The sequence below is a fragment of the Macrotis lagotis genome, chromosome 4 (assembly GCF_037893015.1).
Source record: "Macrotis lagotis isolate mMagLag1 chromosome 4, bilby.v1.9.chrom.fasta, whole genome shotgun sequence".
In the NCBI taxonomy this organism is placed as follows: Eukaryota; Metazoa; Chordata; class Mammalia; order Peramelemorphia; family Peramelidae; genus Macrotis; species Macrotis lagotis.
In genome coordinates, this window is record NC_133661.1 from 183,278,223 (window position 1) to 183,300,580 (window position 22,358).

A 22,358-nucleotide genomic window follows, 5' to 3' on the forward strand; every position below is an offset into this window, starting at 1 on the left:
ACTAGCAGGATGGTCACAGGCAAACCCCTCAAAGTTTCTAAGCCTCAACATCCTCAACTGTTAAATGGGAATAATATTATCTGAGGTAACTACCTTCTAACTCACAAGGCTGTTGTAAGCTTAAATGAGATAATATGTAAGTGCTTTATAAATTTTATAGTGCTACATAAATAGTTGTTTTATTATTTTTCTTACTTCCAGTCAACAAAATTTCATGGAGACTTAATGGAATAACTTATTGGATTCCAGAATGGGTTATTGACAAATAGTGTAAGATTTCTTTTTTACTTGGAGGCCTTTAACACAGAATAGGCTTTTATCTGTAGAAATGGTACATTACCTCAGATTGTGGTCTGTGGACCTTTGGGAGTCCTTGAGACTTTTCATATTCATAATAATACAAAGATATTACTTAGCTTTTAAATACTTCTCTCCTTTCCCATTTACATAGATGTGGGTCCTACATATACTTCAACCAAAACATTGAATGCAAAAGCATAGATGAGAATTCAGATGTCTTCCTTTAAACAACATATTAAGGAAATTGCCAAAATATGTAAAGCCATGATCACTCTTCTCATGTGATTTTTTTGTAAACAATGTTATCTTAACATGCAATAGTTTAGTTATTACTATTTTAAAATGAATAAACATTTAACAATGCTATCTGTTTTTATTTCTTATATAGAAAATATCTGTAGCTATAATCCACCTAAACAAAACCTCTTTGGGATCATCGATAATTTTAAAGAATGTAAAGGAGTCCTGTTTGAGAACCACTACATTTGATTATAAGCTCCTTGAGAGCAGGGACTATCTCTTGCCTTTTTTTATATTCCCACTAGATGATGTAGTGCCTGGCACATATTAAGTCCTTAATAAATGCTAGTTGACAGACTGATTTTATGTGAAAGTTAACCTGTTGGACCAGGCAAGGGTCCTACTGTAACTTCTAAGATATTTATGTTGTGAGAACTGATAAGCCATCATATGGGAGGGAGATTTCCTTGGAAGAATCAAATCTAGGTCTTACAGTTAAGATGAGGCACAGGACAATAAAATTAATTATTTAGTTTAGGAAAGTTGAGATGGCTAGGGTCTGTCCTCATTTTAGGAAGTTTCTTCTTATGGAAAGAACTCAAAGTGGAGACTTTTGATATATGGGTTTTAATATTCTTGTGACTTCATGCAAATTACATAGCCTTCTTTCACAACATTGTGTACCTCTTCCCTCACCCACTGAAATGAAAATTAAGATGGAAAGTGACTTGGGGAAAGATCCTTATCCTTTTGAGCCTTGGTGTTCTTATCTGTAAGGTGGGGAAAATGATATCTAAAGGGTCTGCCTCACACGGTTGTTGATAAAGATTAAATGAGATAAGGTAGGCAAAGTATTTATCAATCTTTAGGTGCCATTTAAGTGCTGGTTCTTGTTGTAGGCATCTAGGTAGTGCAGTGGATAGAGCACTGACCTTGGAGTCAGGAGGACGATATTTTCAGATTTCTTGATACTTACTAGCTGTATGACCTTGGGCAAGTTACTTAACCCTGATTGCTTCACATCCAGGATCATCTTCAGTTGTCCTGATTCATCCTGGCCACTAGATCCAGATGACTCTGGAGGGGAAAGTGAGGCCGGTGACTTAGTACAACATCCCCTCACTCAAATCCAATTCATGTGCTTGTCATGGCATTACCTCCCTAAAGTAATGTTCTTCTTTGAGAAATAAGGGCAAAAAACATCTTATTGCTGCTGTAACTTACAATTATGTGTTTCATCATTTTTAGCCATATCTGACTCTTTCTGACACCCTCTGGGTTTTCTTGGCAAAGATACTAGAGTGCTTTGGCATTTCCTTTTCCAGCTCATTTTATAGATAAGAAACTGAGGCAGATAGGATTTAAATGGCTTGTTCAGGTAGTAAGTATCAGAGGTTAGTTTGAACTCAGGAAGATGAGTCTTCTGACTCCAGGTCCAGACCTTTATCCACTGTACCACCTAATTGCCTATCACAATTATAATAAATATAAATATACTTTAGAAGATGTAGGCAAGGCAAAGCAATAATGGAATCATTGATTTGTCCAAGCCTGAATGATTTGTATTAGAAATTAACACATAAAACAAAATAAAATACTTAAGGTTTCCAAAAAAACTCAATAACCAAAGGTTGGTAAAATAGGGTAGTTCCCCCTCCCATTTACATTCATGGACTTCCTGAAATTTATCCCTGACATTTTGAAGATCCTAGGTTAAGAACCTCTATTTGAGATAGTTGTGGGTTTCCTTGGATTAATTTGTTTTTGCTGTTTAGACCTGACCTGCGGTCTAGCTCCTTAGTGAGAAAGTGATCTTTTTTTTTGCCTACCTCTAGGCACCTACTTTCTTACCGATAGCAGAAAAATTTTCTTTCCCACTAGCCTCTCCCATGGCCCCCAGTCTCTGTGACTAGTGTCAGAGCGGTTAAGCCCAGAAAGATCTGAAAACTTGCTGAGGCAGGGGAAACAGCAACTTGTGAGTCATATCAAATGATCTCGCTGTTTCTTCTATGAGAAGGAAACCTGGGGCTAGGTCTCAGGAAGCTGCGGTGTGACCTTGAAGTACTCAGCTCCCATTCAGCCTGACTAGTGTGAGCTGAGAAGCTTTGGGGCCCACCCAGTCCTTTTGCTGTGGTCTGCAAATGACTGGAACCCCAGGAGACAGGAAGCACAAAACACCATCTAGTACAGGGTAAGAGAGACAACAGCTTAGAGAAACAACAGAAGGTGTATTAATACTATAGGCAAAAAGAATTAGGACCCATTTTCTCCCCAAACATCCTTGTACTTGGAGTATCTTGTTGGTTGAGAATCTAGCCTGGTTAACGGCCTTTAGGTTATTGCCATTACCAAAGCAGAGATGGTCAGGGAGTGTGAGTAAATGTGCTTCTAGTGAGAGAAATCCAGAATTGGATTCCACAACCTTTGTTTTTCTGAATTAACTAGTCTTTGGGAAGTAAGAATAGTCTTCTCTTTTCTATGTAGCAGTCTCTCTTGGGACATACCAACAAAAATGTCTGTTAGAGCTTTTTGTAATATGTACAGAGAGGAGACTTGATGTCATTTTGTCTGAAGAACTAAGAAAAATTCCTATGTCCTAGGAGAAAAAGAAGAGCATTTGTAGGTTCAATATTATTCAATACTGTGACATGACAGCCAAACCAAGTAATGTAGACTTTGACTACACTAATAGATAACACATACAATGTCCAGAATGGGAGATTACGCTATATTCTGCCCTAGAGGGACATAGACAAAATGGAACAAAGTGATGATCAGTAGAATGAGAATCAAGTCAAATCAACAAGTATTTATTAAGTGATATTAAGTATAATATTAAGATAATATATATCTCAGGCATTTTACTAAGTTCTAAACATACAAAGAATGGTGAAAAATACAAGTGGACTATAATCCAGGCCATTCAAAGATGAATTGAAGAAACTGGACATGTTTAGAATAGAGAAGAAAAGACTTGGGGGCAAGGGGAGCTATAAGTCTATTAAAATATTAGAAGGGCTCTTATATAGAAAAGAGATTAGATTACTTCTTTTCAAGTCCTTTAGGGAGAGCTATGGGGAACAGTGAATAAAGGCTTAAATGAGGCAGATTTCAACTCCTTTTAAAGAAACACTTCCTAATAGATTAGTTACACAAAAGTTAAATAATAATAACTGAAAAAATAATAGATCTAGAGCAGGACATTGGAGGTCATTGGATTCAACCTCATCATTTTAGAGATGAAGATCCCAAAGCCTAGATAAGTTAAATGGGACCTTTGCCCAGGGTCACGTAGTTAGGTAAATTGAGTCAATTCAAAACCAATTCTTCCTCTCTTTTAAAGGCTAAACAGTCATTTTCAGGGATGTTGAATTCATGCTGCAAAGCTCTGAGGTCTTTTCTAGGGTTCTAGAGAAAGGGAAGTTTCTGAGGTTAACTCTGTTGTGACTGCTAAGATAAGCATAGAGAAAATAGGTACATTGGGAAGGGGGGTGTGGTGTTTGGGATAAAATTGAACTTCTCTCTCCATAGTTCAAATTTTGGAGGTAGTAGAAATCAGAAGGGTGGGGAAAAGCTTTCCAAGTGTTTAGGTCTGATAGTCAAAGTGATGAAACAATTCCATTTCCCTTTTCAAAGTTACAGAAACACATCAGTACATAGAATCAGAAGAGTTAGTCACCTCCTCCAGAAGTGTCTTTTTTGGAAGAAAAAGCAACTAGAAAAAAAAAAGATCTACCACTCAAAATATTCAGTCATGGGACCATTTACATCACAGTAAGTGGAATTCAAGGGAAGCATCTCAGTAGGTCCTTGGTGCTGAAGACAAACCTGCAAGTAAAGGAGAATGATTAGTCACTTTGGAAGCCCCTTAGCATAGCTTGATGCAAAGTTTTAGACTTTTGGGTTAGCTCAGTCTCCCATGTAAAAGTTTGAGGAACCTGGGGACAGGACTAGGAGGGCAATAAGGGAAATGGGAGGCTTGGAGGCAAAGAAGTAGAGGTTAAAGATATTCACTAGTCATTGGCCCACTGACTCTAGAAACTGTCATATGAAGAAGCAATTAAACAGGTTGATTCTCATGTTGTTTCTTCTATGAAGGTCCTACAGTTTGGATGGAAAGAGGATAATGAGTATGGCTTACTCACCTTAGATTAAAAAACACTTGATAGTCAAGAAAAAGTTGACAGCGACACTCTTGGCAAGCAGCACACGGAGCCCCAGCAGGGTGATGGACAGTAAATTTATATTCTCAATTTGCACTATGGAAGAGAAAAATTAGAAGAGTGTCATTGGTGGGACTAGATTTCAGCCCAGAGAAAGGCATTCAATAGTAACTCTGACTTTCCTTTGTTCTAAACTCTTTTGTTTCCTCCCTGAAATCAAATTTATTCTTAGGTCATATTCCAAAGATTGAAGTCTCTTTCTGTGGTAATCCCCATCAAGAACTTCTCTGGAATTCATACTCACAGATAGTCCAAGAAGCTCTGCAAGGGGTGCCAGAGGCTCTAGATTCAAAGGGACTTCAGAGGTTGTCTAGTCCAAGCCCCTCACTTTACAGATGAGGACAAAGAAATGTCAAGTGAATGGTCATACAGACAATAAGAGGATGAGACAGGATCTGAACCTAGGTCATTTGACTCTAAATCCAGTGGTTTTTTTCACTGTTGACTTTTTCTTTTTCTTTTTTGTTGCCTTCTTTTTCAATAAGCATTCATATGGCAAACCTTTATTAAGTGCCTACTATGTACCAAGTGCTAGAGATATAAAGAAAAAGAAACAGACCTTTCACTCAAGGAACTTACATTCTGATGTTGCAAAAAAAAAAATACACACAGAAAATTAAATTCTATTTTTCTCTCTCTCCTCTTTCCTCTCTCTCTCTCTCTCTCTCTCTCTCTCACTTTCTATATTGAATAAGTTACACAGAGTCATGTTAAAGCACTGGACTTGGAGTCAGGAAGACCTGAGTTCAAATTGATCTTAGATTCTTACTGACTGTGTGAGCCTGGGTTAGTCACTTAACCTTTGTCTGCCTCAGTTTTCTTATCTGTAAAATAAGGACCACTAATAGCACCTATTTCTCAGGGTGGTTGTGAGGATCAAATGAGATATTTGTAAAACACTATATAAATGCTAGCAATAATATACATACTTATGTCTATATACATATAAATATGCATATTTATATACATACACATTCACAAATAATTCTGGGAGGTACTACCAAGTGTGGGGAGGGATTAATTGCTATAGACTCCCTTAATGATGTCTAATTTCAGCTACTTTTGATCCGTCTCTCACTCTATATGGTAACTACAAATTTTGGTCATAAATTTCTCTTACCTCCTATTTGGTCACTTTACTTAAACTTACCTGAAGGTTTTGGGCAGTCTTGGATAAATGACAGATCAGTTGGTTCCTCTGTATCTGGAAAGAATGAAATAAAAGTTTTGTATTCTGCTTCTAGCCAAACAATCATAGAATTTCAAAGCTTAAAGGCATCATCTAATCCAACTCCTTAAATTCACAGATAAGATAAATAGACCTAATGAAGTTGAGTGCCTTGAAACTTCCCATCTCCTTTGGGAGCTTGTTCTATTAATCATTCTCTCATCCATCTTCAGTTGCTCCCTCTCTGCTGGCCCTTTCATAACTTTCTACAAAGATACTCAGATCTGTCCTAGTCTATGACATTCTTTCTGTGATCATGCCTATTTTCTCTTCTGTACTCCTAAACAAAGTAGTTTATTCTCCTTGCCTTCACTTCCTCACCTTTCACCTATTAGTTGACAAGCATTTGGTTCTAGGTGACAAAGCAGGGTGGCTGGGTGGCATAGTGGAGGGAGAGAGTGTTGACCCTGGAATCAGGATGACCTGAGTTTAAAACTAGTCTCAGGCACCTATTAGCTATATGACTTTGGTCAAATCACTTAACCCTGTTTTAAGGGTTCCTTTACAGTTCCTCATCTGTAAAATGAAGGAGGAAATGACAAATTACTGTAGTGTCTTTGCCAAAAAAACCCAAATGGATTCATGGAGAGTCAGACATGACTGAAACAACTCAACAACAAAGTTTTTTTGCTTGACACAAGCAGCAGCAGCAACAACAATAGTTGACAGTTATAAAGCATTTTGAGGTTTGCAAAGTTTTACTTACACCATCTCATACTATGCATCAGTCACTGTGCTAAAAACATTAAGGTTACAAAGGAAGTAAAAATCCTAGTCACTACCCTTAGGAAGCTTATGATGAGGTACAGTACATAGAGAAATAGTTCCATTTAAGATTTTAGAGAGTATACAAAAGTGAACCTTAGGTTGGAGAGTATTCCAGAAATGAGGGCTAGTCAGTACAAAGGCATGAAGAACATATACAATTTGACTTCCAATCTCACAGAAAGATTGGGAAACTTTTTGAAAGTTCATCAGTGACTTTTCAATTGTGAAATACTGACAAAGTTTTCCCCAATCCTCACCATTCTTCTCAGCATTAACTACTATTGAGTTCTTTCTCCTCCTGGAAATTCTACCCTTTTTTGACTTTTACCATATTTCTCTTTCTTAATTATGCTTTTCTGATTGCTTTTTCTCAGTCTTATTTGGTAGGTCATGATCTTACTGATACCTAAGTCTATATCCCTTGCTGTCTTCTCTCTTTGAAATTTCATCCATTCCTATGTTTTTATTATTTCTATGCTAAAATCCCAAAATCTCAAATGGATAGGGTGTTGTATAGGCACTTCAAACTAAATAAACCCAAACTGAATTTGCTCTCTTCCCTTCATAAACCTGTCCCTTCTTTCAAGTTGGGCCTTTCTCTGTATAGCACAACTATCTTTCCAGACATCTAGGCTCAAAAACTGATTCATCGTTTGTTTCTTCCCTTTCCTTCCCTTCTGCCTCTGACAAATTCATTTAGTCGCCAAGTCCTCCTTATTCTATCTCTGCAATGTCTTTCATATCTATTCCTTCCTCTCAATTCACTGCTCCCATTCTGGTTCAAACCCATTTTGAGTGATTCATGGTATTCCACTGATTCCTTATTCTAGTCTTCCTCTCCTCTGATTCCTCTTTCCCACAACTTCTAATATTATCTTCCTAATGAGAAGGTCTGACTGAATCATCAATGACATCCTATTACCCATAGAAAAAATATAAGCCATACAGTCTGGCATTTAAGGCCCTACACATTTTAGCTACAATTTAGGTATCTGAACATTTCCATTCATATAATCTACATTCCAGCCAAAATATATATCAAGTTGTTTTGAGGTGTTATTCTGATATTTTCCTCCTCTTCCATGTATATATGCTTCTATATGCCAGGGCAGCTAGGTGGCACAGTGGATAGAACACTGGTCTTGGATTCGGGAGGATGAGTTTGAATCCAATCCCAGATACTTGCCACTTCCTAGCTGTGTTAACCTGATTGCCCCACATTCAGGGCCATTCCCAGCCATTCTGATTCATATTTGTCCACTGGACCCAGAGGGCTTTGAAGGAGAAAGTGAGGTTGGTAACTTAGCATCTTCCTCACTCAAATCCAATTCATGTGCTTGTCGTGGCATCATCTCTCTGATGTCATGGTCTTCTTTAAAAACAAAGGATAAACATTATTATTATTCTTTATGCCTGGAATGTACTGTCTTTTCATCTTTGTTCTTCTGAAATACCTCTATTCCTTCAAAGCATAGCTCAGGAGTTTTTTTTTCCATTAAGGTTTTACTATTTCTCTGTTTTAAAGTGATTTTATTTCTCAAAATTTCCAGATTTCTTTGAAGTTCTCTTTGACCCTATAATATTCTATCTTGAATTATAATCATTTAAGCTCATATCTTAACCTCATAGTAGACTATAAACTTCTTTAGGTAAGGAATTATACATTTTCAACCTTTTGCATTTATTGTTTTACATAATACAATAGGTTTTTAATAAATGTTGAACTGGATTATATTGAAGTTACTTGCCCCCAATGGATTTAAAGTCAGAAGACCTAGGATTAAATATCAGGTGGGATGTCACTTTGCCTTTCTGTACCTAATAATTTTACTATCTACCCTCTAGTGTTATTGTGAATAAAGTGCTTCATAAATATAAAAATATACATTATTAATTACTCTGACTTCTATTTCATTGCTTTCCACTACATTATTATTTCAACATCTGAAGCTGTTTGACTGACTTTATAAATGCATAGGTTCTAAAGGAGTTTTCTGTGGGTTTTTGATAGCTGGGATTTTGGGGGTCAGTACCAGTCTGGATTGGTCAGTGCCCTATAAATCATTAGTTGAGCAACAACAAAAAGAGAGCTATGTGGAAAGGACTGATTGACTGGTGTAGTTTCATAAGGGAGAAGAGATTGACAACATGAATTTATAAAACACTTCATAGTTTACAAAGCACTTTCCTTACAGTGATGTGAGCATTATTTCCCACCATTTTTATAGATGGGAAGAGAGAGGCTGTGTAATATTTATGGTCATAACAACAAAGTAAGTGTCAGAACTAGAATTCAAACCTAGAGTCTTCATGTTTGCTGTTCTTTCACATCTTACAAGAGTTTCCTTCCAATGTCTCAAGAAGTGATATGGAAATCTATAAAATGTGAGTTTTCTGGGGCATATACTTGACTTTTCCCTCCTGCTGCTTACATTTTTCACTCACTAACAAGGTGTTTGAATCAAGAGCCCTTGTCTAGTATGACTTGTTTCTAGTGTGGTACCATTTCGAGGATGGAGATTATTCACTTCCCTTATTCTTCTCCCATCCCCATTTTGCTTGAGATCATACCTGTACTTTTATCAGTGGAATTTACATTGGACTTTTTGTATGAAGTCACCATGCTGTCATTATTGAATTTAACTGTACAGTTAATATTCTCCAAATCTTCCTCATATTGGGCAAGCTTGACAGCACTGAACTTCCCGTTGGTAACAGTCACCGCTTCTCTTGTATTGTTTTCTGGATAGAGATTTATATGTATGTTCTTGGGGTAGAAGTCCTTCACCAGACATGCAACATTTTTCCCATTTTTCATAACAAAGACTGAGGGTAAAGAAGTTTCTTGCATTTCTGAAAAAAATTATGGTAGAAATGGTTATTTTCATTTTAGAGATCAATCAATGATCTGTTTTTTTTTAAACTCTGCTTTCTGCTTGCTAATTCCTGAGCACTTGAGAGTATAGGCAGGAGAAGCAGAAGGAGATGCTATATAGGAATGTTAGCTATTATCATTATCAGTGTCATGTTTATATGGCTAATGAGGGGATGATCATGTTGTTCACATATTCTGTTTCAGCATTGTCATTATTATTGTCACAGGATACAAGATTTAGATATCATTTATCATTCTGCCTTTGGCAGGACCACACCTTATTATAATTATCTTCTGAGTTTTTAGTTGGGCTCTCTGTGGCAGCATCCAATTAGCTATAGAATATTGGATAGCATGGATAAAAGCTCTTTGCTGATGGTGCCATCAATGTGAACCTGGACCATGGCTGATAAATTTGACTGAAAGATATAGGTTAGATTGACTCAGAATCATTGGGTTGCTTTGGAGGTAGACTTTCTTCAAAGTTAGCCCATGGCTGAATTAGGGCTATAGATAGGAACATGCATCCCAGAGTTTCAGCCAAGAAACCAGGCAAGCTAGAGAACTACAGAGCCCCCCTCACTGAGACCATGGACTGGTTGTATGAATTTTCTTTTGCCTTTGAAGCTCCCATCACTTGGTAGCTCCAGGCATACTCTCACCAAACTGTAACAGGATAGAAAATTTGAGTTCCTTCACTTCTCCAGCAACCTTTGATCAAAACAGATATGGGAATCTGCATTATTGCAACTGTGTAGACCTAAGTCTATGATGGTAAAGGATTTTTTAAAAAATTAATTGAGTCATTTTCCTTACTTCATGAGATCCTTGCTCTGGATTTAAAAGGGACCCTTAGTTGAGATGTCACACTTAGCTAGGAGCCATTAGGGAGCTGAACATTCACACTGACAGGATCACAAAAGCAGGGCTGAGAAATGGGGCAAGATGAGGGTGACATTATGCTCTGTAGTGATTCTCAAGACAGGAAATTTATCTGCCAGGTCAGAAAGATTGATTATCAGAGAAGAGTCAATATAATTGACAGCATTTTAAATGAATTTAAATGTTAAATATAAACTTTCTTCCTAAGGAACCAACTGTTTGGAGCAGTGAGTTGGGAAAGGAGTTCATATTGGGTGGACTTCATACTCTAGTTTTGACTAACATTCTTTGTCTTTTGAATCCTGAGATTACTTCACTGAAAATTTTAGTGTAAAGACATGATTCTTCTCACTTTTATTGAGCACAGTAGAAAGGTTTCTAAAAATCTATCCTGTTATCAACTCTTCATCATTAAAAGGCAAGGACTCCTCCCTTTGTAGAGTTCTTCTAACACCTGCTTTCAAACATCTCATTACTACAGAAGAAATCCATCATCTATCCTTGCTCTAGATGAGACCAACTGACAACACCAGTATTAACGGCTAGAAACCACATGACAAATGACTTTCTTCTTTTCCTTCCTCACTCACCACCCTCTCCCTGCCATAGTCTTTCCTCCTTATCTCCTTCACAGCTGAGATACTTCAGTTTCACCTTCCAGTTCAGATTTTTGGATGGAAATATTTTTCTGGTGGTTGTTATGGATGCTCAGTTTACTTATCTGTAATGAATTTTCCATTAGTTTAGCAGCTGCTTGACTTGTACTTAATAATCTATTTTGACTACTATCACATCCATACCAGACAAGTGTGACATCTCATTTGAAGGGGCTTAGATTAGATGGTTTGTGGGATTCCTTTTAGATCCAGAACAAGTATCTCATGAGGTGGTAAAGGTGATCAAATTAATAAGGAAAAAAATCCTTTACTTTCATAGACTTAGGTCTACAGAGCTACAGTAATGCAGGTTCCTATATCTTTTTTGATCAAAGGTTACTGGAGAATTGAAGCAACTCAAGCTTTCTACATTGTGTAAATAAGCTTGGTGAGAGTATGCTTGGAGCTAACAAGCAAAGACCCAAGGAAAGAATATCTAATTGGACCTAAGGTGACCCAGGTTCTGGTCTGGTCTTTGCTTTCAACTACCTTTGTGGACTTGGGAAATTTTTTTCAGTACTGTGAAACATATACGCTTGAACATTATAAAATTTTAGGAAGTCAAAAGCAATTTCACTGACTTGAGCTATGGAATTCTGACCTGATTTTCCTGATCTTGTTGTGGAGACAAGTCACAGAATAACAGAATGAGAAAGGATGCCTAAGTCATCTAGTGCAACCTGTACTTGAACAAGAATCCTCTTTACATCAAACCCAACCTTTACTCAAAGGTCTTTAGAAAGAGTAAATTCATCACCTCCCAACACAATCCAACACAGAACATCACCTCCCACCTTTAGATTGTTTTAATGGTTAGAATAATTTTCCTTATGGCAGTTTTAAATTTGCCTCTCTGTAATTTCTGCTCATTGCTTTGGGGGCTAAACCAAAAGAAAAAAAATGGAATTGTTATTCTGCATGGCAGCCCTATGTATATAAGAAGAGGTTTATGTTTTTAACTATAAACTTGAGAAATGATATCCTACTATTTTTTTTAAGGTTTTTGCAAGGCAAATGGGGTTAAGTGGCTTGCCCAAGGCCACACAGCTAGCTAATTATTAAGTGTTTGAGATCAGATTTGAACCCAGGTACTCCTGACTCCGGGGCCGGTGCTTTATCCACTGCACCACCTAGCTGCCCCAATATCCTACTATTGAATGTGTTGAACTTGATCATAATATACTGATTTGCTAGAATATTTTGCTATGATCTCTGTCTTATTTAGTGTAAGGACTAATAAAAATGAATTAATAATAATCAAGTCAGTAATTGAAACTAATCAATAATTTTCAACTAATCAATAATTAACTTAAAAGTTAAGAAAAATTTTTTATGATCAGTTAAAAGATATCCTATTGATCAAGGAGAGGTTGTGTAATTGGATTAAAATAAAGCAAAACAAAACCAGAAAATTTTGAATATAATGGTCAAACATGGGTCACATTTGTAAACACATCTTTTTTGTGACAAGAACATTTTTGGCAGTTTGTGGAAATCTATAGACTCTTTTCAGAATAATGGTTTTAAATGCATAAAATAAAATACAGTAAATTACAAAAAATAGATGACTTTTAACTACAGTTATCAAATTGCATTAAAGAAAAATTCATGAACATCAGGTTAAGAACCTCTGGTTAGGATGTTACATTTGGCTTCAGTAACAATAGGTGATATTTCATAGTGTTCTAAAGTTTTTTCTTCCTGACCTAATAAGGAAAGTGGTGCAAATATTATTTATCCCATCTTATAGATAGAAAAGCTGAGGTTCAGAGACTTGCTCAGGGTTGCATAGCTAGTAATCATTGTAGTTGGGATTTGAACATTGACTTCATGTCTAAATCTCAAAAAAAGTTTCATAAAAGTTACTTTTTGAAAAAAGAAATAAAAAAGTTATTTTTTGGACTCTTACTTCTATAATATTCTACTAAGCATCATTTTTATTGTATCTCTTTTGCTCCTCTTTTAAATTATAATTCCTTAAAGGAAAAGAATTGTGTTTTTTTTTCCACTGATAATGTTACTGACTCTTAACAGTGCCTTGCATATAGTGGGCATGGGTAATAAATGTTTGTTAAATTGAATTAAATTGGATTTTATTGAACTGAAATGTGTTCTGAATTTACTTCTTTTGAATTTTTTCTAATTCTAATATTTCTAATTCTATTCTAATCCTCCCTCTTTCCAAACAGAATCACAATTGCTCATTTAAAAGTGCAATTTGTTTTGAACTTACAATCCTACTTTTGGTTTTTCTCATTTTTCATAAAACCAATCTAGGGTTAAGATTAAACTGTTAGAACACTCAAATAAGCATACACTTCACCTTGAACTTTATTTACCTGGTAGCTTAAATATCAACATATCTGCTATATTTTTGATGATAGTGAGTATGCACAGGGTTTTTTTTATGTAGCACTGGGCCTGAAGAGTTCAAGGTTACCAAGATGTATGGGATGTAACTTTAATCAAATCCCAAATATATTCTATATGATGCACCTCATTTGTCAAACCACATTTTCCCAAGTATCTCTAAAGCACTCTCTCTCTCTCTCTCTCTCTCTCTCTCTCTCTCTCTCTCTCTCTCTCTGTGTATTTTGCCCTGATTTCTGGACATCAGTGACATATTTCTTCTACTTTCTCTTGTCTATGCTTTCTGAGAAGCTCTGAAGATTTCTAAAACAAAAGGGACCTTTTATAATCCCTCTAGCCTAGTGTCCCCTGCTCTATCCTGTTTTAAATCTGTAACTCACCATCTCTTGTAACATGTCCCCAAGGACTGTGGCAAAGTAACAACTGAGAGAGATGAATTTAACCCAAGAGACAGACAAAAAACCATAACTCACCAGGCTCTACTGATAGCTCTGTACCAGTTCCAAAATACATTGCTCGGGTGTGCCAGGAGCACTCTGCTATACGACTATGCACATAACTAACCCACTGATGACTTAGGCCCCTGGGCAAGAACATCTGTACGAGTTCCCCAGTTTATCTGGAACCTCAGTCAAGAAATCAGACAAGTTAGGGGACTACAAAGCTACCTTCACTGAGGCCAAGGGCTGGTTGGGTGAATTCTCTTTTGCCTTTGAAGCTATTACCACTTTGAGAGTCAGAGATAATTAGAGATGCTTAATTTGGAGTTCATATTGAGAAGATCAAAAAAGACAAGGCAGAGAAATGTGCCAAGATGAGGGGGTCATTTTGCCCTGTGGCAAAGATAAGAAATTTATCTGCCAGTTTAGTGGGATGGATACCAGATAAGAGATAGTATAGTTGGAAGTCAGACAAAAAGAGAAATATTTTTAGTTTGAAAAGCCAAGGTTGGCGTCATTTAGAAATTTGTCCTATCCTTTAGGACTCTCTCTTGGGTCATAGGGATGACTTTTCCACTAAAAACAAATTTTCTATCCCTCCCTTTCCTTGCAAATCTCTCCTCCTGCCCCAAATTTTTCAAATAGAACCCTACCATGGATTTGAATCTGATTTCTGATTCACTGGACCATATGTAGTATCTACCTCTAAACTCAGAGCTTAGAAAGGAAATCAGGAAATTTGCTTTATTGGGAAGTGCTTTCCATGCCTATGTGTCAGGGATGCTTGATAAAGAAAACTATTCTTTCTAGAAAGAATTTTTTTAAAAAAGTAATTTTCATGGTATCTGGACTTGGATGCAAATCTCATTAGGTTTCAATGAACATGGGAAATTGAACTTCAAAGGCCAATCAGGTCATTCTTTGCTCCATTATTGGAAAATTGGTGTCTGGGCAGGGGAGGTCGGTGGCTAAATGAGGGGTTGATATATTGTGCAAAATTATCTGGGGTGAGAGATTTGATTAGAAATATAGACTTCACATTCCTTCATTATCACATCTATCACCTCATACCCCATTCCTTCAGAAAGTATATACCTCCACTAGTGGAAGACCAAATGGAGAAGATGATGCCTCCAGGTAATGTGGATCAGTTCCATTGGGCAGGACTTAAAGCCTTCATTATTTTCCTCTCTCTCTCTCCAACCCCCTGAAGAAATAGACTTAAATGTTTGATGGAAGTCATTCTCTTTTCCAAATGGAAATGAATTAAACAAGAAAACCAAATATTTACTTCTTTCTCAAATGCAATTTTCTAGCCCTAGATATTCACAATAGTAATTAATTATACCTCTTTTTTTGTCTCTTTCCTTCCTCCTTTGCATTACATTTCCTCTTATTCCTTAAGAAAGAATCACCAGATTCAACTGATAGAAGTAAATGATCTAAAAAGTTGCCAATTTACTGGAGAAGTAAAGACACTACTGAACATTGGTCTGAATGACTGCCTCCTCCTTCTCAATCCATAGTATCAACTGAGAAACCTAGCAGTGCAGAAGGTGACTAAAATGAGTTTGCTGAATTCAGGGCATAAGCTATGCAAATCTCTTTGGGACTTATTAATGATGAAGAGAATCTCAGACCTTTGACTTTGTTTTCCTGGTTACAATGAACTGGAAACAAAGTTCTCAATATGAACTCCAAATTAAGCATCTCTAATTATCTCTGACTCTCAAAGTTTCAGGAATGAGTTTTTTTTAATTTTTAAAAAAAATTGGAAAGGATTTGTCTGCCAACACCGTGCTCTGAGATAAACCTGCCAAATCCAGTGACACTTTCTTAATTTCAATCTAATGGTTTATCTTCAGTTTAATTATCTCTTTTTTGCAGAGACGTAGGCCTCTATCTAATGCTGTCAGTATGAGCCTGGACACAGAAACATGCCTCATTGTGAGGCTTTATTGTCTCCTGGGATTTGCCAGCTATGGATCAGTGAGGAGACTCACTTCATTGGACTCTTCATGCTCTGGAAATGACTTGGCATTAAAGGACAATTACTTTCTGTGAACAATTCACAGATCCTCAGTCAATAGTTAGCTTTCTATAATGGATTAGTTCCTGCCAAGGATTGTCTAGCACAATGAACATCAATCCTTCCCTCTCCCCCCAGGTCTCCAAACACTTCCCCTATGGTTCAGGAACCTCCAGGCTGAACAGTATTCTTTAGGCTGCTCAGTCAAATTAGGGTCTATTCTAAGGACAAATTTAATAACTAGGTGCCTGCTTCTAAACTGTTGGGTTAACTCCCCTAGACTCAGAGAGGTATCAGACAAAGCAAGAAGGGCACTGAAGTACTGGCCCTGGCAGATGCTGCTATTGAATAGCTTTCTTAAATGTGAAAAGAGACCAATCAACATGAAAGGGTTCTATGTAGGTGGGTGCTCTGATAGCTCAGTTTTGTGTGTGTGGGTCTTTCAATCTGAGTATGGGTTCTTTGGTATAAGGGCAGCATTATGTAATTCTCAGAAAAGAACATAGGCCTGGATATCTGGAAATCTAGGTTCTAGAATCCATTCTACAACTTGCTATTTTGATTTTGGATAAGCCTCTTCCCCCTTTGGATCTTAGTTTCCTTATCTATATAATGAAGGATCTGGATTAAGTTATTTCCACATTTTTCCAACAGTTCTCACATTCTATATCTATGTGTCTGTCTATCTATGCTTTCTTTCCCCCTTTTTCTTCTTTACTGTTTCCCCTTCTTTTCTTCCTTTTTTGCTTCCTAATTTAGTTCTTGACTCTTCCTAAGCAAGAAAGAAAGCCTTGTCACTTCTGGCATTGCCTTTCCACTGGATCTTGAATTCAATGTCCCCAGTCAGAAGCCTTAACTCAGAAATGGGTTTTATTTAATGGCTGTAAAGGGCCTGTCTGCCAACACTGACCTCTGGAATAGACCTGCCAAATGCAATGACATTTACTTAAACTAAATCCAACAGGTCAATCTATAGAATTTAATCAACTCTTTCTGCAGGGAAGGACTTTCTTTTTAGAGTTTTTTTTAATCTCCCCAAGAAATTTCAGCTTTTCATAACCATGGGGAAACTTTCTCTCATGGAGGTCTCATCTCTAATACTAGAAGAATGGAAAAGTGTGATACTTACTTGGTTCCACAATAAGCTGAGTCCCTTTTCCAAAGATGAGTTGAGCAACGTAAACACTGTTGAAACCAGCCATGCAAAAATGTCCTTGCTGATCTCTGTCTTCATCAATTTGCTTGCACAACTCATTAAGGGGATGAAAGGGGATTTGAGGAGCTCTATGGGTTTTTTTTGAGATCTAAGCACATATGCTGGTATCTTGTGTGAAGTCTGGTATCAGCTGAGTGCTAACATTTTTATAAAATCCCCTGGGTTTCTTGGTATTTTCTCTGTCCAGACATCTTTTACCACATCATAAAAGGAGAACTGTTTCTGGCTAACCTTCATTTTCCTCCTAGCCTTTGCCTTTAAAAATTCTATTTGCTCTCATTGACTGTTAAAGGTGGAAGGGACATTTTAGTTTATCTAAACCAATTTCCATATTTTAAAAAAATGAGGGGAAAAATCCTATAAAGATGAAGTGATTTTTCCAAGATCACACAATAACATTATACTAGTGGAGAGTAGAATATTTTTAACCTTGCTGGAGAATTTTCCCAGTGATGACTGATTATTGGGATGGTGAAAGATTCAATCCATCCCTCTTGTCTCTTGGACCAATGCTCTTTCTACAATGCAGTAGCATCTCATTACAAGTATATTCAAAATCCATTTTTTTTGCTGTCAACTAGATTAGACCCTCCAAAGTTGTCAGAAAAGAAAAAGAAAGAGAAGTGAAGAATATTCATGGTAAGATGGGTGATAGTGAGGGGAGTGTTGAAGGGAGAATCTTTCAATCCCCCCCAAATTGACTTGAGAAACTAACCCAGGAGAAACAAAGCTAACTTTAATCTCAAATAGAACACTGAGTCAGTCATTTACTTGGAATGCCCTCCAATTGGGTTCCTTTTCCAGAGATCTATGGTTTGGTTAAATATTTAGCATTGCATGTGTCCCAAGAAGAAAACTCTTTCTTTCTTATTAACATAGCTGCTCTTGGCATCAACAATCAGATAGATGAATTCTCTAGTTCCAGGTTTTTAGTTCTACTGACACTCAACCTTAGGGAAGGTCTTTTAAAAGAATAAGCATTAGAAAATAGAAACCTATTTTATTTTAAAATACAATACAAAAAGATTGTTATCTATATTTTTCTAGTTTTCCTATGCCAGAGGGAATAGGATCTGTGTGGAAAGGTTTCTAGAAATAATCATTGTTATTATAATGATAACTACATGTACCATTCTAATCTTTTATTTCATTGACATAGGGAACTTCTGAAGAGGAAATTCCTTTTATCAATAGAGATTGTCAAATATTATGCAGTCATTTTGAAATTTTCTTGGCAAAGTTACTGGCATGATTTGCCATTTCCTTCTCCAGTTCATTTTACAGATAAGGAAACTGAGATAAATACAGTGAAGTGATTTGCCCAGGATTATACAGTTACTGAGTTTCTGAGGTAAGATTTAAACTCAGGAAGAGAAATCTTCCTGATTCAAGTCTGGTGTTCTATCTAGGGCTCCTGTCTGGGGTCATGTAGAGTTGGACACAAATGAAACAACTGAACAACAATAACGAAAGTGTCAGCCACTACTAAGTACTAGGAATACAAAGAAAAATGAATAACAGTCTCTGCTCTCAAAGAGCTCTCATTGGAAAACAACATGAAAACAACTATGAATAATGAATACATATGGAGAAATATATATATATATATCTATTTCCTGAAGATAATAAACAGAGCACTAGCAAAATGATATTAGACTTTTGGTGGAAAGTTTGATTTTAACTAGACCTTGAAGGAAGCCAGGGAAATCAGGAAATGGGGAAAAGGTTGGAGAGGACTGGGATAGTCACTGAAAATATCCATAGTCAACAGTAGGAAGACATGTATCATAGGATCATAGAGTAAGTAGAGGGGAGTAAGAAGACAGGGATCAGATTTTAAAAGGCTTTAAAAGGAAAAAGAAGATTTTATTTTTAATCTTAGAAGTGATAGGGAGTCACTGAAATTTAGAGATTGAGGGGAGGGGAGTGACATGGTCAGACCTATTCTTTATGAGAATGATTTTGACAGCTGAATGGAGGATGAACTGAAGTGGGGAAATCAATCAGGGTTATACAGTGAATATCTACAATAGGCCTATATCAATTTAGTTCATCCTTATTGAAGCTGTCCCCATCAAATATAGCTCTTTAATATAGAGCACATTAAATTTTTTATTTGTGATCCTATAAAATTTACTTTTTTTCACATAGTTCTTGGTATTAAAATATGTCCATGAAATCCATTATAGGTGGGAGAGACAAAACAAATAGATACACAATGTCAAAAGGCTATTTTCTGATTTTTATTGTACTTAAATGACCTTTAGTTACTGTTTTAAAAAAACAAACAAAAGTAGCACAGACTTTGTGTTACCACCTATTCTCTCCCACCTTTCAAAAAAGGGGAAATCTTGAAAAAAATTTTCAAGGTTGTTAAAACTTCTAAGAGGTTCTCCTGAAGTCTGACATTTCAAACACAGGGTCCAGTTAAACGTTAAAGAAGTTGAGTGGTCAACTTAACAACTCTCAGCTAAATATTTTCTAAGAAATTCATAACCCCAATGCTCCCATGACTTAAAACCCTATGATGACTGAGTAGCTAGCATCTGAAATGTTGCTGGGCTAGGATTTGAAGCACATAAAATTTTGTAAAAATCTTATATACAAGATCATATTTGAACCTTGTGAGAACTCTGAGTGTCAGGCACTATAATTATTTTTTTGTTACAAATGAGGAAATTGAGACTCAGAGAGATTATATGATATGCTTATAGTTCACATAGCTAGTAAATGCTAGAGATTGAATCTGAATTCATGTATTTCTAAATCTAAGCCCAGCATTTCACTATAATCTCTTGAATGTGTTTAAAAGAATTGATTTAGTTTGACCTGGAAGAGGAAATATGGACAGGGAGATTAATGACAGCATTTACGTAAATCTAGAGATTTTATTATGTAGAAGGGAGCTCTTACCATCAATACTTCTTGTGGGAATAAATTATGGGAAATGTGATACCTACATGTTTAGTAAATGAGAAAGGCTATGGTAGAACAGAAGAGTACTTACAAGTCCTGCAAGCAGAAATCCTAGACTTGTGTCTAAGGTCTAATATTAAATATTTGACCTCAGAAAAGTCAATTTTTCCTGAGTTTCAATTTTCTCACATGTAAAATGGGAATAACAATATATATGTAAATTATTTCACAAGACTATTATGAAGAAAATCATATATATATTAGCTATTATTTTTCTAATAAGTTTTATTACATTTTTATTTCTATACCCAGCCTTTAGTACAGTGACTTTGCACATAGTAAATACTTAGTAAATGCTTCATTCATTCATCTATTCATTCATATCTTCCAAAAGAAAGGGCAACTTTTTGCAGAAGGGAATTAACTAAAAGAACCTATGAAACTGGAGAGAAATTCTTATTTTATAGTTGAGGAAACTGAGACATGGAGATGAAATGTCTCTTGCCTACAGCCCCTCAGCTAGTTAGTGGCAGAATTGGGATTAGAATCCAGGCCTCCTCCTTTTCCTTCCAGTGCCCTTTCCACTCTAATGCATTGCCTCATTATAGATATTTTAGATTTTTTTGCTCGTTGGGTTGAAACCCCAAGTTTGATAGAGGGAAAAGAAGAGAGAATGACCAGGGTAGGATAGAGGAACATGAAGGAGTAAGGCAATAAATTTGGAGAAATGTACTTAGGAGAATCAAAATAAATTACTTGGAAAGAAGAATGTAATGTCACCATCACTTACTTGGCACGACTTCTAGTTGGGTTCCTTTCCCAAAGATCAGTGGAGCACTGCCTGAGGTCTCAATACAAAAACCTCTTTTCTTGTCATAGAAGCTATCCTGTTATCCCTACCCAGCCAGCTGGGCTTGCTCATTGTTACCCCCCCTCCCCCCATTTTTCTGCTTTCTATCCTGTTTAAAAGACTTAGATTTAATTAGGGTAGTAAGAGGGAAACCTGGAAAGGAAGGTTAATGACAGTATATAGTGAGTCCAAAGAGTTTATAATATAGAGAACTCCCATTGCCAATATCGATGATGCCTACATGTTCAGCATACAAGAGTGAATGTAATATTGTGGAAAAGTTAGAGTCAGAAATTCTGAGTTTGAATCCTGTTCCATTATGTTTGTTAGTCATGTGACTCAGGACAAATCCCTTAACCTATCTGAGCTTTAGTTTTCTCATTTATAAAATAGGGGAAATGATATTTAATATTATTCACTTCACAGGGTTGTTTGGAGGAATACCTATGGAAAATATGAGCTTATTATTATTATTATGACCTTTTGAAGTGGGTAAGAGGGGATTTTGTTAGCTAAATAAACAATAGAATTGTAGAAAATCTTAGTGTACAACCTTCTAATTTTCCAGATGAGAAGTCACTGCTTAAGTGGTAGAATTAAGCTTAGAACTCAGACCTCTTGTCTCCCAGCCTAGGGGTCTTTTCTTTTTATATCACTGCTTAAAGTTTTAATTGAACATGCATGTTCACTGCCAACCGGGTTAGATCTCCAAGTTAGATTAACAGAGGAAGAGGGACAGAGAATAGTCAGGGTAAGATGGGGTGAACATGTGAGTATTGCAGGTGAAATCTTTCAGTTTCTCAAAGTAATTCAAGAAATGTATCTAGAAGAAACAAAGCCAATTTCAGTCTTAGAAAGAATGTGGAGTTGTAATTACTTACTTGGCACGACCTCCAGGTGAGTTCCTTTCCCAAAGATCAGTTTTCTGTATGCATCATGGCCTATTCTCTCAGTACAAAATTGACTTTGCTCATAGGTATAGGAGATCTAGCCTCAGCACTCAGGCAGAAAGACTCTCTTGTGCTTAGTTCCCATCCCCAACTTCTTAAACCTGTCTGGTCTGACTTCTTGACTCCTCATTATTGAAGGTGGCCTAGTTAGGAATAATCTGCAATTTGATTATTTTACCAAAGTCCTTAGTTAGTGTAAGAATTGGAAATAGAATCCAGGTCTCTTGATTCCCAGCTTAGATTCTCTCTATGCAAATGGTGTCACATTCAATTAGAAATGACTTGCTGAATAGTCCAAAAGGATCCCTCTGGGATACATATTGAATTAGAAACCCACAAATGAACATTCTTTATGTTCTATTGTATTTTTATTTAATTATTGGTTTTGCCCAAGGTCACACAGCTAAGTAATTAT

At 36.5% G+C, this 22,358-nt stretch overlaps 1 gene segment (V, D, J or C); it reads right to left on the reverse strand.

The window, feature by feature from the left end:
• Positions 1 to 3,394: 3,394 nt before the first annotated feature.
• Positions 3,395 to 20,985, reverse strand: LOC141521913 (T cell receptor delta constant-like). The segment is given in 5 exon segments: positions 3,395 to 4,368; positions 4,686 to 4,799; positions 5,914 to 5,967; positions 9,331 to 9,612; positions 17,141 to 20,985. Coding segments are annotated over 4 exon segments (522 nt in total).
• Between the last annotated feature and the right edge of the window lie 1,373 nt (positions 20,986 to 22,358).